This window comes from Lontra canadensis, unplaced genomic scaffold (assembly GCF_010015895.1).
Source record: "Lontra canadensis isolate GAN:19392208 unplaced genomic scaffold, GSC_riverotter_1.0 scaffold15, whole genome shotgun sequence".
Lineage (NCBI taxonomy): Eukaryota > Metazoa > Chordata > Mammalia > Carnivora > Mustelidae > Lontra > Lontra canadensis.
Window position 1 is genome coordinate 3064867 of NW_022631009.1, and position 15828 is coordinate 3080694.

Below are 15828 nucleotides of genomic sequence, written 5' to 3' on the forward strand. Positions count from 1 at the left end.
CCAAATTTTAATTGATTATTCATTGAGATTATGAGCTGTGTGTAAGTAACTACCAACATTTATACTGAAGTAAACAGAAATGGTTAATTTGACCTTTTGGTTGCTCATATAGGGGGTGGAGGTATGGGTGAGTCCTTCTGATGGTAGTCCTTCCAGAATGTGGACAGCCCTTCTGAAACAGACAAGTAGAGTACCCATCTCTGGTTTCAGTCTTAGCTCTGCTCTCACTAGCAGTTTACACATGGATAAGTTTCTTAACCCTGTAAGCCTCAGTTTACTCAATTGTAAAATTTGTCTTTTTAAAAATCAAATAGACCAAGTATATAAAGTGTTTTTACACTATATCAGATAGAAAATTTTATATATATATATATATATATATACACATATATATATATATATAGAAAGTCACAGTGGTGTGATGGTATCACTGTTTTAGGAAGGGATATGGGAATGGCAGGATTTTCAACATTTGGGCAATTTGCAAACCACCTGTAAAATGTTTTGACTGATTTAATGATGATGATGATGATGATGAAGATGAAGGCAGGGGTGCCTGGGTGGCTTGCTCATTTAAGCATCCACCTCTTGATTTTGGTTGGCTCAGTCTGTGATCTCAGGGTCGTGATATTGAGCCCTGCATCAGACTCTGCTAGGTGTGGAGCCTGCTTAAGATTCTCTTTCTTCCTCTCCCTCTGTTCCTCTTCCTCCTCTCTCTCTCTCTCTCTCTCTCTCTATATATATATATATATATGCTCTCTAAAAAAAAACAAAATATGTAATAAAGGCAGAGTTCAGATTAAGTAGATCAAACTAGAAAGAGGAATGAAGTTGAAGTAGAAAAAACTAACAAAGCCTATTTAATGATTTTGGTGTTAAGGAGTGCGGGAAAGCCTTGTCGTGGATAAAGCAGTGGGTTAGTTTTGTATAAAGGAAGAAGAAACTTGAGGCATGTTTGGCACAGAGAAAGGAATCTGTGGAAAGGGTGAGATGAAATATTCAAGTGGGAGCAAGTAAATATAAAAAAGAGAAGGTGAAGTCAATTCTAAAGATACAGGAGTGGGTGGGACACAGTTGGGAGGTTTATTTTAGAAAAGATAAGAACATTCCTTTTTCTGAGGCAGGTGGAAAGTAAAGTGGAAGTGAAATGATAGATGTTGAGGGGATTGTTAGGTAAGGTGAGATTTATATGTGACAGTGGGAGAAGGAAAAGATTACCCAGCCACATGGAGATACCTACTGAAAATAGAAGTCATGGTATAATTAGAGCGAATTTCATCAGCAGAACAGATTCAGGATGAACCAGGTTTTGGGAAAGCCAGTATTGGTGTGATCAAAGAAGTCTAGGTGGCGTGTCATTTTAAAGGACTGAACATTCTCTAGTACTTAACTTGTTGCTCAGCTTTCTCTTGCCATTTCACTAATCCATGGTATGGAGACAAGTTAATTTCTGTGTCTACCCAGAATGTTCCCTTCATTGTGCCATTGTGTCCATATACCTTACATTGTGTTTCATATTGGGAGGTGTGTCCCATTAGTGAGAGGGATGAGATCAATTTGTAAGTTTTGGTTTGTTTGTTTGTTTTTAAATAAAATAGTAGGCAGTATCAGAAGGCAACATATCTTATAAGGGTAGGTATAAAGTGTTTGTGGTTTTAATTAGTATACATGACATTGGTGTGTGTGTAGATTGGGATGTAGATGTATTTCTTATTGTGGCTTGCAGTCAAAAAAGTTGGAAAAGTAATGCTTGTAGACCAGTTTCTTTCACATAATACTTTGGTGCCAGAAAAGACTGAGAAAAGATTACTGTAAGTCAAACCTAAGTCTCTTAAGGGCAGAACAGGCATAGGACAGGTATTTCTGTGGAAAAGAGCCTTTCCTTCCGTTCTTAGGGCACGAATACTGTCTTTTGTTACATCGTGGTAACACTGACGGTCTTACCGCTTCTACTCCTTCATGCAAGCAAAGGAGCTTACCCTCCTTTTTGTCCTGCAGTTTGGAAGATGCTGTTAGTTTGAATCAGATGAGAGCATAGTCCAAATCTCCCTGGGTACTGAGGACTGTGATGACTTCATCTGTGGTTCTTTCTTGAGTTTAAATAGCTTGGTTTTACTGGTAAAGTTTACCACTGTGTGAGTCAGGTTTCCACTTCTTTAGGAAAATTCCCTGTGAAAATCTGGAAAGGGAAAAGTTAAGCTGGATTTTAGATAATTTACCATTTTTCTTTAGGTTGAGAGTGGGGTGGTACTACAGAATCAGTGTCTCTCCGACTCATGATCTCTTTCCTGTCTGTCTCATGCTTCCAGCCACTGTGTCATCTGATCCTAAACATGGTTGTGAGGAAGCAAGGCTCTTAACTAGGCAGCTGGCTAAAATAATCGTCTTGGTAGTAGAGTAGGACTTGAAGAATAGTCTGTCTAGTGTTAAAACCCATTCCTTTTCCACTGTAAGACACAGAACTGCATTTATATAATTAATAATGACATATACTTTACTTCACGGAATGAAGACATAAGCACACAGGCTACTGACTACTCCGCCCTTGGTTTGTCACTCTGCTCTCTGTTGCAACGTATCACGTGTTCCCGGTGAGAAGGGGTGAGAATTAGAGGGTTAAGCGCCATCCAGATACCTAGGTCAGTCCTGGAGTAAACCTTTTCTGCATGTACTAAAATGAATTGTAGTAACAGAAGAGGTTATTATATGCTTAAAAAGTTTTTCTTTCTTTTTTTTTTTTTTTGTAGACTATGCCAGTTGCAATGGCTTTATTGAGAGATGTTCACAACCTTTGTCCCAAAGAAGTCTTAACATTCATTTTAGACTTAATCAAGTACAATGACAACAGAAAAAATAAGGTAAGATACTTTAACGAATATTATAAAACTACCTAGTGACATTTTGTTCTTAAAGAAATATTTAGACTGTGAAATCATTGTTGAGTCCATGGTACTTGTAATTTCTTGAGACTATATACAGTATATATTTGTTACATAATACACAAATATGATTTATTATAATAACCAGTGGAAGACAACCCAAGATTAGTTGTTTGTTTGTTTTAATTAGTTGTGGGTTTTTTTGTTTTTTTTTTAAATTTTTTAAAGATTTTATTTATTTATTTGACACACAGAGATCACAAGTAGGCAGAGATGCAGGCAGAGAGAGAGGAGGAAGCAGGCTCCCCGCCGAGCAGAGAGCCCGATGCGGGGCTCGATCCCAGGACCCTGGGATCATGACCTGAACCGAAGGCAGAGGCTTTAACCCACTGAGCCACTCAGGCGCCCCTAATTAGTTGTTTTTTTTTGCATGTTCCTCATACCTGTTGCAATGTGGAAATAGTAGTGTATCAGATTTCAGGAAGCCAACTAAAACTTGATTTGGGGAAGTCTGACAGCCCAGTTATTTTTTATTCCTTTTTCTATTGCCATGTGATACACAGAAAACAGTTCCCTCCAGGGATAATTTGTTCATTAATAAATTTAACTTTTTACTATAATGTATGTTTATTAATTTATTTAGCAAATAGCAGTTGAGTGCTATGCTTCAAAATCATTTCATCTTGTAATTCTAACAGTCAGCAAATGTTTTTGAAAATACATGCTGTGCTAGGCAATATACTGTGTTAAACAGAAAAAGAATTGGTAGATGGCATCCAGAATTTACTAATTTATTAATTAATTTATTAATGTTTACTCATTAAACATCTCTTGAACAACTGCTGTATTTACAGATTGACTCTGGACCCTCACAGATTCAACCTAATGGGGAAATCAGAGAAGTAAGCAGTTAATAGTCATCCATAGTAGAAATATGTTTAGACTTTTCTAGGGCAATTCAAAGAAAGTAGTGCCTTCCAAAGGGTATAGAGAGAAAAACTCAGGGAAGTTTTGTATACAAGTGGTGACTTTCAAACTGAGTCCTAAAGATGAATGGGATTTTCCCAGTGTTATTCCAGGAAGAAGGAACAGGACATGTAAAGACACATGTATCTGATATGGCAGATAAGTCGAAATCATGAACAGTTAATGAAACATCACAACAGTAAGGAAAAAGTGACAAGTATGTTTATTAAAAAATGGTGAATGGTAATGAAAATCAGGAAGACCATTTTTTCCTCAAGTCTGTAGAATAATATTCAAATGATTTAAGCTAAAAAGAGTCCTTAAAAATTAGTACTTTAAAAGTACATAATAGTTGATAGACTTTTTCTTTCCATTTTTGAATACTGTTAAAAAATTTTTAGGGGCGCCTGGGTGGCTCAGTGGGTTTCAGCTCAGGTCATGATCCAAGGGTCCTGGGATCGAGCCCCGAATCGGGCTCTCTGCTCAGCAGGGAGCCTGCCTCCCCCTCTCTCTCTGCCTGCCTCTCTGCCTACTTGTGATCTCTCTCTCTGTGTCAAATAAATAAAATCTTTAAAAAAATTTTTTTATAAGATTCTTTCCTAGCCTTCTGGTTTGTTTTGACTTTGATTTATAGTATTCCTTTCTTCCTCTCACATGAATTTCTTTTATTTGAAGATATAAGGTTAGAATTTCAGATGATATCGAATCAAAATTACATTCAGATGGAAGGGGGAAATACTTTGTAAAATTGTTTATGTCAGTTCTTGTTTTGGCGGGTTGCTTATGTAATTAAAATCATGGTAGCCCCAGTATAGTACTTTTACTTTGTAAAGTGATTTCATCTACCTTAATTTCTTTAAACCTTACTTATTTTGGAGTTGACAAATGAAAGAAGAACACAGAGGTCGAGAGTTGAAAATTAACAGTAAGTGTAATCTGGGAATTGTGCTGTGAGCTATTGCCACCCATCTAATGGTGATCTTTTTAGTGCACTATGCTACTTTATATGATGCTATCATCCATGTCATCATTTAGGATTTTGTAAGGAGCATACTGACATTACGAAATTTTACACTTCCATTGTTTTTTTGCAGAACAGAGTAAGACTCAATTTCTTGTAACTTTGAGAAGAAGGCTAATCAGGTGTTATAGTTAGTGGCTGTAAGATTAGCATACTAATCTTGGAAGATATTAAGGATAGAATAAATACAATAATGATAACAATAGTAATAATAAAATAAGCTGTTTTTTGTGTGTTCCATGGCCAGTACCAAAATATGTATAATCTAATAGGATTCTCATCAGATATCTGAGATAGAGACTATTATCTCAATTTCCCTTTGAGGAGATTAGAAGCTAATAAAGATTTACCTTAGGGTAATAAGCCAGATGTGTAGAAATGCCAAAAAGAAGTTGAGAATCAGTGGAAAATATTTAAAAATTTTTTAACATCTCGTTAACTGGGTAGAGCATGAAATTTAGTACTCTGGGTAAGTTTTCAAGAAGTCTGAAATTAAACCCCTTTAAAGCCTAGTTATTAGCCATTTTCTATGATAATCTCTTATACATATATATGAATTTCTAATAAATAATATATGCTTATGGAATTTCTGTTTTGTTAATTACAGTACACAGAACATGGGTTGAACTATTCCTGATTCCCAAAGATCATTGTTAAAAACATCAGTCTTTGCAATAGTACACTGATACTGATGCCTTCAGGGTTTTTTTTGTTTTGTTTTTTGTAGGAATTTTTGCTATACCGAATACCTTCTACCTTCCATGTGTTCTGCAAATTATTTTTTCTTCTTTGTCTTTTATAACCTTAAGGTGATCAGATAATCTAGCTTGTTCAGTTAGGATTATAGTAGCTGTGAAAATTGGATGTGGTCAGAGGGATAAATGTTAAATCTTTTTGGTTTTCCTAGTTCACCCATTCCCCCATCTTATTTTTAATTTCCAGGTTCATTCTGTGATTAGACTACTTATGTCAGAAATAGTGGTTAAGTAAATGGACTCTTGCTTTGTTGGCAAAGTAGTTATCAGAAGGTAATAATGAAGCGATCAGAATATTTGAAGAAAACTGGTAATTTGAATAATCTCTGAATGGAAAGGGTCTTTCTAAATTGGAAACAAGACTTAGAACCTGGAAAAGAAAAGGTTGATAAATGCCACAATGTTAAAACAAAATTAGGCTGACAAAAATCCATGATTCTTTTCCCTGGCTCCAAAGGAAAGATAGGACTTTTAGAGATTAAAATTTTAGTGATTAATTTTGTAATCATGAAAATGATTTGAAAACAAAACTTGGTCCATAGTGAACATGTGTGGAGTATTTTTTTCTTTGATTTTTGTTTTTTTGTGTGTGCCTTACTTTTTTCTGCCCAGTATCTGAACATAGGCACGTGTTGGGATTCTGTTGTTAAAACTGTCATTGTGAACTTCTGCCTCCACCATGGAAGTCACAGGGGACAGGTGCTCCCCCTCTGTCCCCTGGCAGTTGGTGTTACTGTACCATATTCCCAATGATATAAAACTGTATCATATTCCCACTGATGATAAAATTAATTGCTCCATATTCAAATTCCCAGGCTAAATCAAGCCACCCTAGATTGCTTTCAATAAATTGTTTCTCTGGGAATTGACTGGGATATGGATTTAGAAATTGTTTTGGATGGTTGTCTCCTCTCATCTTTCTGCTTCTCTTGCTAGATCTCCTGTTTGTACCTTATTATATCTTCTACACCAGGCCTAGTTTCCTTTTCTTTTTACTTTGTATCTTCCTTTTTGCTTAGAATTTAAGGAACTTTTTTCAATTTTATATTCCAATTTAATTTTGATTCTGAATCTCTGCATTTTTTTTCTAATCTCTGCATATTTTTTTCTTTTTAAAATGTGTTATGCAGTTGGAAGGCATACCTTCAGTTATTTCTCAGACAGTGTTCATGATAGATTTTGGATTTTCTTCCCCCTTAGCAGTGTTCTTTTCCTTGCAAACTCTTTCCAACAGGTTGCTTTTCTTCCTTTTGTTTGTTCTGGTCTTCCTTTTTTATGTTGATGCTTTCCTTAAATATCTGGTGATTCTTGATTATAAATTTATATGTGAGAATAGAGCTAAACAGCCGATTTCAAGCTGTGTGTTACCAGTAGGCTTTGTGGCTTGTGGTCTTCCTTTGAGAGGAATCTAACTAGGTTCCTCTTATATGCAGTAAATACTAGTTGAGTAAACTAATGTATTACTAATTAGTGAGTTACTCTTTTTCCTAGTGAATAACTACACAAAAGACATAGTTAAATAATTACCCAAGAACTTGCGTATGTTTTCTGATAAATTATGTTTTGAAGTTATAAGTATTTTATTAATTTTTGAACAGAAGTGTGAATTTTGTTTCTTGCAATTATTTTTGGCTTAGTTTTCAGATAACTATTATCGTGCTGAAATGATCGATGCCCTTGCCAACTCTGTTACGCCAGCAGTCAGTGTGAATAATGAAGTTCGAACTTTGGACAACTTAAATCCAGATGTGAGACTCATTCTTGAAGAAATCACCAGGTTTTTGAATATGGAAAAACTTCTTCCAAGTTATAGACACACCATCACTGTCAGGTATAATAAAAGTTACTTGCTTTTATAATAGAAATTATTCTAATTATAGGAAATATAGTAAAGTAAAAGAAAATTAAAATCCTTTATCATTATACCATCACAGATGTATTTTTAGTGTTTTGGAGAATTGCCTTCTAAATTTTTTCATCTTGTAACTAAATACATTTTTAATTATGTGATACATATTATATATATAAATTTTTATATTCTTTTATCACAACACTTTCTCATGTCATCAGAAGTTCTTCATAGCATTATTTTTGATGTCTGGAAAATGTTTTTATCCCATTGGATATAGTATAAACATCTCTGTATTATTTAAGCTTCTTATTTAGATGACTTTAGTTCTGTCAACTTGTTTGTATATGGCTATTAAAAGCTTGTTTCTTTAGGAGTTTGCTAAAAAAAAGTTGATCCAGTAGTTCAGATATCATCAGTTCTCACTTTTATGATGTTGTTGACTAAATTACTGCATAAAATTAATGTTACAAAATTAAAAGATTCAGATCACATCAGCATTTCAGTTTGCTGTTACAGATTGATTCCTAATGTCTGGAAACAAGTTTGATTCAATATATTTTTATGGAAATATTTAACTGCAAGTACTCTTTTTCCTAGTTGTTTGAGAGCCATACGAGTGCTTCAGAAGAATGGACATGTTCCAAGTGATCCAGCTCTTTTTAAATCTTATGCAGAGTATGGCCACTTTGTGGACATCAGGATAGCAGCTTTGGAAGCAGTCGTTGATTATACTAAAGGTAATGCTTTAGAAGCGTATGTGCATATCATTTTAGAAGGAAATGTTTATTAAATATTTAAAGCCATCTTAGTTATTGGGATTTCCTATTACATAATAGGTTTTTAAATTTTAAATTCTTTAGAAAGAATTTTTGATAAATGTAGAACTTGCATAAGAATAAGTGAGGGAAAAGAATAAAATTAGAGATAGGTATCTTTGGTCTTTCTAAGGAGTCAGTAGTATTACTCTATAGCTTTAATTACATGTTATTAAAACTAGAAGAAGATTTTTGGGAAGTTTCTAACTGAGGACTCAAGAAAACATCTTGTACCTTAGAACAGGCTTCATGAGATTGAAAAAAATGTAAGAGCAGAAAGTGACTAAGAGAATATTGTGTATTCAAGACATTTAAAGATATACAGGGCAGAAAAATAAAGAGATGAAAATATTAAGAATTCAGTCAAGAAGAATAGAACAGGTAGAAGAAAAACAATAATCCAAAATAGAATACTTTGAAAGAGTAAAATAAAACTTCTTAAGCTAAAATCTGATAAAATTTAAAATTTTAAGGTTAAAGAAAAAGTGTATAAGTTCCTAGGAATATCAGAACCTAGTTATTGTACAGGATAAAAAAATAATGATTTACCTGTGGCCTGTGACTTCTTCAGAATATGAAGAGTTCAAAAGATAGTGAACAAAGGGCTAATGTAATGTTTAGGGAAAAGTGCAATCCTACCTTCTCTTTTTGCCAGGTTGTCAGTCATATAGTCTTAAAGATTTAGAAGTACATCTCCTTTGTAACACTCTTTAAAACAAAATTCCCAAAGAATTTTCAGCTGAGCTAGAAGTGAATCAAATAATAACTCAAGATTGAAGAAAGTGTGAAATGAAAGACCCAGTGATGAATGACTATGCCTGTAAAAAAAGAAACAAAACAAAACTAGAACTAAGCTTAAATATTTGTTAATGGCATGGTTAGAAAATTTAATGCAAACATAATTTGTCTTTTATAAAAGATTTATTTATTTTGGTAGGGTGGGGGGAGCAGAGGAGGAGAGCATCTTAAGCAGACTCCACACTGCGCAGGAGCCGCATGAAGGCTTGTTCGCATGACACTGAGACCGTGACCTGAGCCAAAACCAAGAGTCAGAGGCGTAACTGACTGTGCCACCTGGGCACCCCTCCAAAATAATTCTTTATAATATGCAGGGGCGCCTGGGTGGTTCAGTCGGTTGAGGGTCTCACTTCGGCTCAGGTCATGATCTCCGGGTCCTGGGATTGAGGCCCAGTTTGGGCTCCTCGCTCAGCCGGGAGTCGGCTTCCACTCTCCTCCCTGCTTTGTCCCCCTCTTGCTCATGCTCTGTCTTTCTCTCAAATAAATAAAATCTTTTAAAAAATTAAAAAATAATATGCAAATATAAGAACTCTATAATTTAATTTACATATAGAATTCCAGATTTATGCTAAAATTTGGGAAGAGTAAAGAAGTTAGAGTATGTTATACTTCTCTTCTGACTTTGGAGAGGAAGGAGTGAGCAAAGTTGTTTAATAGATACTGGTTAATTTTTACATATTAGAGGAAATCTACCCAAATCTTTATCATTTTTTTATAAATTTCAATAGAAGTATGTGTGTGTATAGTCAGAAATTATAAAGGTGTAGAACAAAATAGTGTATATTATATATGTTGGGCTAAGTTCAGAAAGGATGGTCATTTGTTCTTTTTTTTTTTTTTTAAAGATTTTATTTATTTATTTGACAGAGATCACAAGTAGGCAGAGAGGCAGACAGAGAGAAAGGAAGGGAAGCAGGTTCCCTGCTGAGCAGAGAGCCCGATGCGGGGCTCGATCCCAGGACCTTGGGATCATGATCCGAGCCGAAGGCAGAGGCTTTAACCCACTGAGCCACCCAGGCTCCCCTCATTTGTTCTTTTTATTGAGGGTAACAATAAATCTTTCTCTTAAGAAATGGCAGTGAAGGGACATCTGGGTGGCTCAGTTGGTTAAGCAGCTGCCTTCGGCTCAGGTCATGATCCCAGGGACCTGGGATCGAGTCCCATATCGGGCACCTTGCTCGGCAGGGAGCCTGCTTCTCCCTCTGCCTCTGCCTGCCTCTCTGCCTACTTGTGATCTCTGTCTGTCAAATAAATAAATAAAATCTTTAAAAAAAAAAAAGAAAAGAAAAGAAATGGCAGTGAAAATAGTGATTTTGTTTTAATGGATATTTCCTCAAGTAAAAATAATGTAATCTATCAGTCTCCTATTTTGTTTGGACATTTTACCAGTTTGTGAAATCTCGACATCCTGAGATATACCAAATACGCCAGTATTCCCAACTTTCTTCCCCAAAATACATGAATGATGTTTACTGCCACATATGAAGATTTCATGAATTAGTATTACCTGAAATGAAATAGAATGCTAATATTATGATTTCCAAAAGAATGCTAAGTTAATAAGTATAATTGAGAGGTGCTTTAGTATTATCCGTATATCTGGATCATTAGAAAGTGAAAAAATAGAAGAGATCAGAAATAAAATTCTGATAGTAAAGGTTTTCAAATCATAAAAGCGTACGTAACTTGTTGAAAAGGTGAACAGAAATTGCTAATGAGTGTTTTTATCCAGATCATTTATATTTATAGCACTATGTTATGTTATCTTATTAAGTTAAGACTGCTCTTTAGTCTTAAGTGAAAGGAACCACTTGGGTAAAAACAGTATTTCATATGGTATACTGTAATCATAGTCGAGATACCAATGGGTATCAAATTTTCCTATTTTATTTAAGTATATTTTGTCCATTTAGAGTTACTCATCTAATTTAGGGATCTTAAATTATAATTTGCTTTATGTTGTGTTTGTCATTGATTTGAGCATTAGTGAAAAATAGGCACTTGGTCCTGTTTTATGTTTTGGCTATATGTAGCACAATACCAGTGAAGTTTTACAAAGTGGCCTGTTCATAAAAAATGTAAGAATTCGGCGACAGCCTTCAACTCTGATTTAAAATACAGCCAAGGCATTGCCCTAAATTCTAAGCGTAAATCTCTCCTTGTCACTCATTATTTCATTTGTTATAGTTAAAAACATACATTTCTTTATTTTTATTTTCAGTGGACAGGAGTTATGAAGAACTGCAGTGGCTACTTAATATGATTCAGAGTGACCCTGTACCCTATGTAAGGTTAGTTTTTGTGCTGTATTTTGATTTTGCAGGTCCTAAAGTAAACTAATTTTCAAGATTATACATGGAACAAGTTTTTATTATTTTTTTTAAAAAAGAGGAATATGTTATACATGTATTAATGTCCTTTTTAAGGTGCTTTTTTAAAAATTTAGTGTGCTGGGGCACCTGAGTGGCTCAGTTGTTTAAGCGTCTGCCTTGGGCTCAGGTCATGATCTCAGGGTCCTGGGATCAAGCCCTGTTCAGCAAGGAGGCTGCTTCTCCCTGTCCCTCTGCCATTCCCCTCAGCTCATACATGCTCTCTCTCTCTCTCTCTCTCTCTCTAATAAATAAATAAAACCTTTAAAAAAATACATTTTTAATACATTAAAAAATACATTTTTTTAAAGGTTTTATTTATTTATTAGAGAGAGATCACAAGTAGGGAGAGAGCCAGGCAGAGAGAGAGAGGAAGCAGGCTCCCTGCTGAGTAGAGAGCCCAATGCGGGGCTCGATGTGGGGCTCAATGTGAGGCTCGATCCCAGGACCCTGAGACCATGACCTGAGTCCAAGGCAGAGGCTTAACCCACTGAGCCACCCAGGGGTCCCTAAAAAATACATTGTTAATAAGCAAAGTTCATTTCCTGCAACTTTATATACAACTTCCATTGTAATTCAAAGAAAAGGTTATATAACAGTTTGTAGTATACATGGTACATCCCTTATATATCCGAATTTATATCTGTATTGATTGATTCAGTCTATTTTACAAGTCATTGAGAGAAGTGTCTTGGTGTATCCCATTTGTTTCTTTCTATCTCCTATAAAATCTCCATTTTTAATACACAGACCTGGGATTTAAAAAGTATAAGAGGAAAGTAGAAGAAAATCCCAGTCCTGACTTAGTAAGTCTTCATTTTTGTATTTCTTCTAGTCTTCATTTCCTTTACTTCTCTTGCTTTCTTTTTGCAAAGTAGGATCTTCATAGTGTATTTTTTATTAACATATAATTCATAGTTATTTGAATAGGATTCAATTTTTTACCTTTTCTGTCTTCCTTTCTTTGTATATATGAGACACTTAAATTTTTGTCATTTCTTTTAAGATTATGACTTCATAAAATAAAATTTGACTTGTGGTAAGTAACTTATAGTCATGCCCACTAGAAACAAGAACATAAACCTAGAGATGTTGTCTTACTCAGCTTTACACGTAAGTTGGCAGATAGTTGTTTTCTTCCAAAAAGGCGTACAGGCAAACTGCTCTCTACCCTTACTGAAATGCGTCAGGGCATGAGGAGTCCATGTAAGAGATTATAGTTCCCTAATAAAGACATTGTCTTTGACCAGTGTTAGTTTTTGAGATGGGTTGTAGCAGTGAGCTCTTGGTTAAGGGACCTTTTTATCTCAGTGTTTAATTTCTGTCTGTCTTTTTTTCAACTCTAACCATTTCAGTGTTGTTGTTTTTTTTAACTTTATTTTTTTTTTAAAGATTTTATGTATTTGAGAAAGAACAGAGCAAGAGAGAGTGAGCATGAGCAGTGTGAGGGGCAGAGGGAAAGGGACAAGTAGACACCCCACTGAGCAGGAAGCCCAATGTGGGGTTCCATTGCAGGACCCTGAGTTCATGACCTGAACTGAAAGTAGACGCTTAACCAACTGAGCCACTCAGGCACCCATTTCACTGTTTTAAATGTTGCCTGTTATATGTGTATCTTCATGCAAAGTTTTGCTGTTAATATTTCATAGTTCATGATTTGTGATCTAAATTGTATTTTAAATAATTTTTCTTTCTGGTTGATGTGTACTAAAGGTATGGTTGATGTGGATAAAATGATCATCTGTTCTCAGGTGTATATTCAGATAAAAGAGGAGAAGCAGGAAACCAGCTTCATCTCTTACCTGACAGGAGTTCATGCACTTGGAAGTTTATAAGATCCTACTGACAGCAAGTAGGAACAGAAATTAAAAATAGAGTATAAACAAAGTATATCGTGTATATTTATGTTTTCAGTTCACAACATCAAAACTGACATTAAAGCGTGTATTTCTGAGATCATGGAACTGTGTTTTGAAGATCATTTTAGCAGATTGTAGTACTATATAATATTTGAAGTCTCTGTATTTCTAAGTTATATACTATACAACCTGAATGATTGTTTTTGAAGTTCTGTTGTGGAACTATTAATAGCATTCAAATTTCAAGAGTACTGTTATTTACAGTCTGAACTGAAAACCTTATTTAAAGATACACTTCATGATTATATTTGACACTTTTCTTCTTAGTTAATCTGATTCATTTATATCATCAGTAGTAGGGAAGCTCTTATTCTGTACTTAATATCATCTAGCCCATAGTTCTATTCATAGTTAAAAAATTCAGCGTGTCTTTAAAAATCTTTAATGTTAATTGTCAGAGGCTAGAAGTATTACCACGTAACAGTTAATGTATGTATGTATTTAGTATCTTGGCACATCTGTCCATATTTTTGTGTTTCTTCTTTGTTTTTAATAGTTTGAATAGGAACTCTGTCCTTTTCTCTTTGTTCCCATCATTACTCTTTCTCCCTTTTTCTTTTCTTTTAGGTATAATTGAAATATAACATTATGTTAATTTTAGGTGTATAACACAGTGATTCAATATTAGTATATATTGGGAAATTGTCACCACAGTAAGTTCAGTGAACATCCATCACCATATGTAATCACAGACTTTTTTTCTTGTGATAAGAACTATTAACATCTACTCTCTTAATGACTTTCAAATATACAACATAGTATTAATAACTATTGACACCATGTTGTATATCATATCCCTGTGACTTATAATTGTAGTTTTGTACTTTTTGACCTGATTCACCCATTTTGCCCCCCTTTCCCCTGCAACCACCAATCTATTACTTTTTCTTAAACTCGTTAAGTAACTACGGTACAGATCCACCATATTCTGCTTTATTGATTGGATAGAATTCTTAGTCTTAAAGATGGGTAAATATTGGTGTCTGTCTTATAGTCACTGGCATTATTCTCTCCTACCCCAAACACAGCATTTTATTTTTATGGCCCTGGTTGATTTTTAAGCTAATGATGAAATGGTCTTCAATAAAAACTAAAATTTTTTTTAAGATTTATTTATTTATTGAGAGACAGAGAGAGGGAGAGAGAGAGTGGGGGAGGGACAAAGGGAGATAACCACCAAGCAGACTCCCCTCTGAGTGCAGAGACTGACACAGGACTCAGTCTCACAACCCATGAGATCACGACCTGAGCTGAAACCAAGAGTTGGATGCCTAACTGACTGAGCCACCCAGGCATCCCAATAAGACTTAAATTTAAAAAATATATGTTGATTTTCTCTTTCTGCGTTTATTATTATATATGTCAGAATTACTGATTTTGGTAGAGTTAGATAAAGCTCTGAAGAATTTTAGGGTGAAACCTTAAAGTCTGGAGGAAAAAAAACCCAACTACCTGTAATTACTCCTTGATGCTTTAGAGCTAAACTTGAAATTTCCTTCTGCAAGGATGCTTCCTTGATTCTTTGTACTAGATCATGTCCCTGAAGTCATAATCACCCATAAAAATCCTGCCGTTCTTCCTATACTAAAGAAATACCTCCTGTATATATAAATATTAATTTTATAGCTAGAACTATTTGATTATTTTTGTCTCCCCCATAGGAATATAAGTTCCAAAGAGACAGGGACCGCGTTTCCTTTTGTCACTGTATGTATGGAACATAACATTGTCCTTACAAATAGTCAGTTGAGTACATGTGAAATGAGTGATTGGATGCAATTTTTTCCTTTTTCCTCTAAACATCTGTATGGCTTTTTCCCTAATCATATGTATGTTTAACTTCCTTCATATGTTAAAGAGAAGTGATTTTATCTCTATGTTGACAACTGTATACAGAAAAAAGTTTTAAGGTGTTTATTTTGAAATGTTGGGCAAGTTCTTAGTCTTTCATGTTGGCTTGATGTTTTAAATATAATAATAAGGTTGTCCACTTTATTTGTATCATTTTCTTGCAATAGAAGATTTTCAGATTGTAGCTTAGTTCTTCATTAAGGTATCTTGAGAATTGAAACTAAATAAATGCACTTTTGGTAACCTTTAATAATCACCTGACCATTTACTAATGCTTTTTTTCCATGAAGTTTGCTGTGCATTTCACATATCTGATTAGACAGAGAAATAATCCAAAAAGGGAAAAGAAAAAAAAAATCTAGATGCAGTAAATAAATAATTAAATCTAGGTGTTGTATTTTTGAACTAAAATGAAATTTACATTTTTGAAAATTATGCCTTTCAGTAGGCATAACTTTTTTCTTTTTCTTTTTTTCAAAATTTTATTTAAATTCAAGTTAGTTAACATATAGTGTAGTATTGGTTTCAGGGGCAGAACTTAGTGATTCATCACTGGGCATGACTTTTTTATTCCTATAAATTTGGAAAAATGCAAAATCACAC

The 15828-nt window shown here is 34.5% G+C and overlaps 1 protein-coding gene across 3 annotated transcripts in view; it reads left to right on the plus strand.

Annotated features, from left to right (window-relative positions):
* TAF2 (TATA-box binding protein associated factor 2) overlaps nt 1-15828 on the plus strand; it is an 89520-nt gene that overhangs the window by 39737 nt on the left and 33955 nt on the right. For all 3 annotated transcript variants that reach the window (XM_032858421.1, XM_032858422.1, XM_032858423.1), the window contains 4 exons: nt 2748-2858; nt 7259-7452; nt 8071-8210; nt 11308-11377. In XM_032858421.1, the coding sequence (XP_032714312.1) occupies nt 2748-2858; nt 7259-7452; nt 8071-8210; nt 11308-11377 (515 nt within the window). The remainder of the gene's footprint in view (nt 1-2747; nt 2859-7258; nt 7453-8070; nt 8211-11307; nt 11378-15828) is intronic.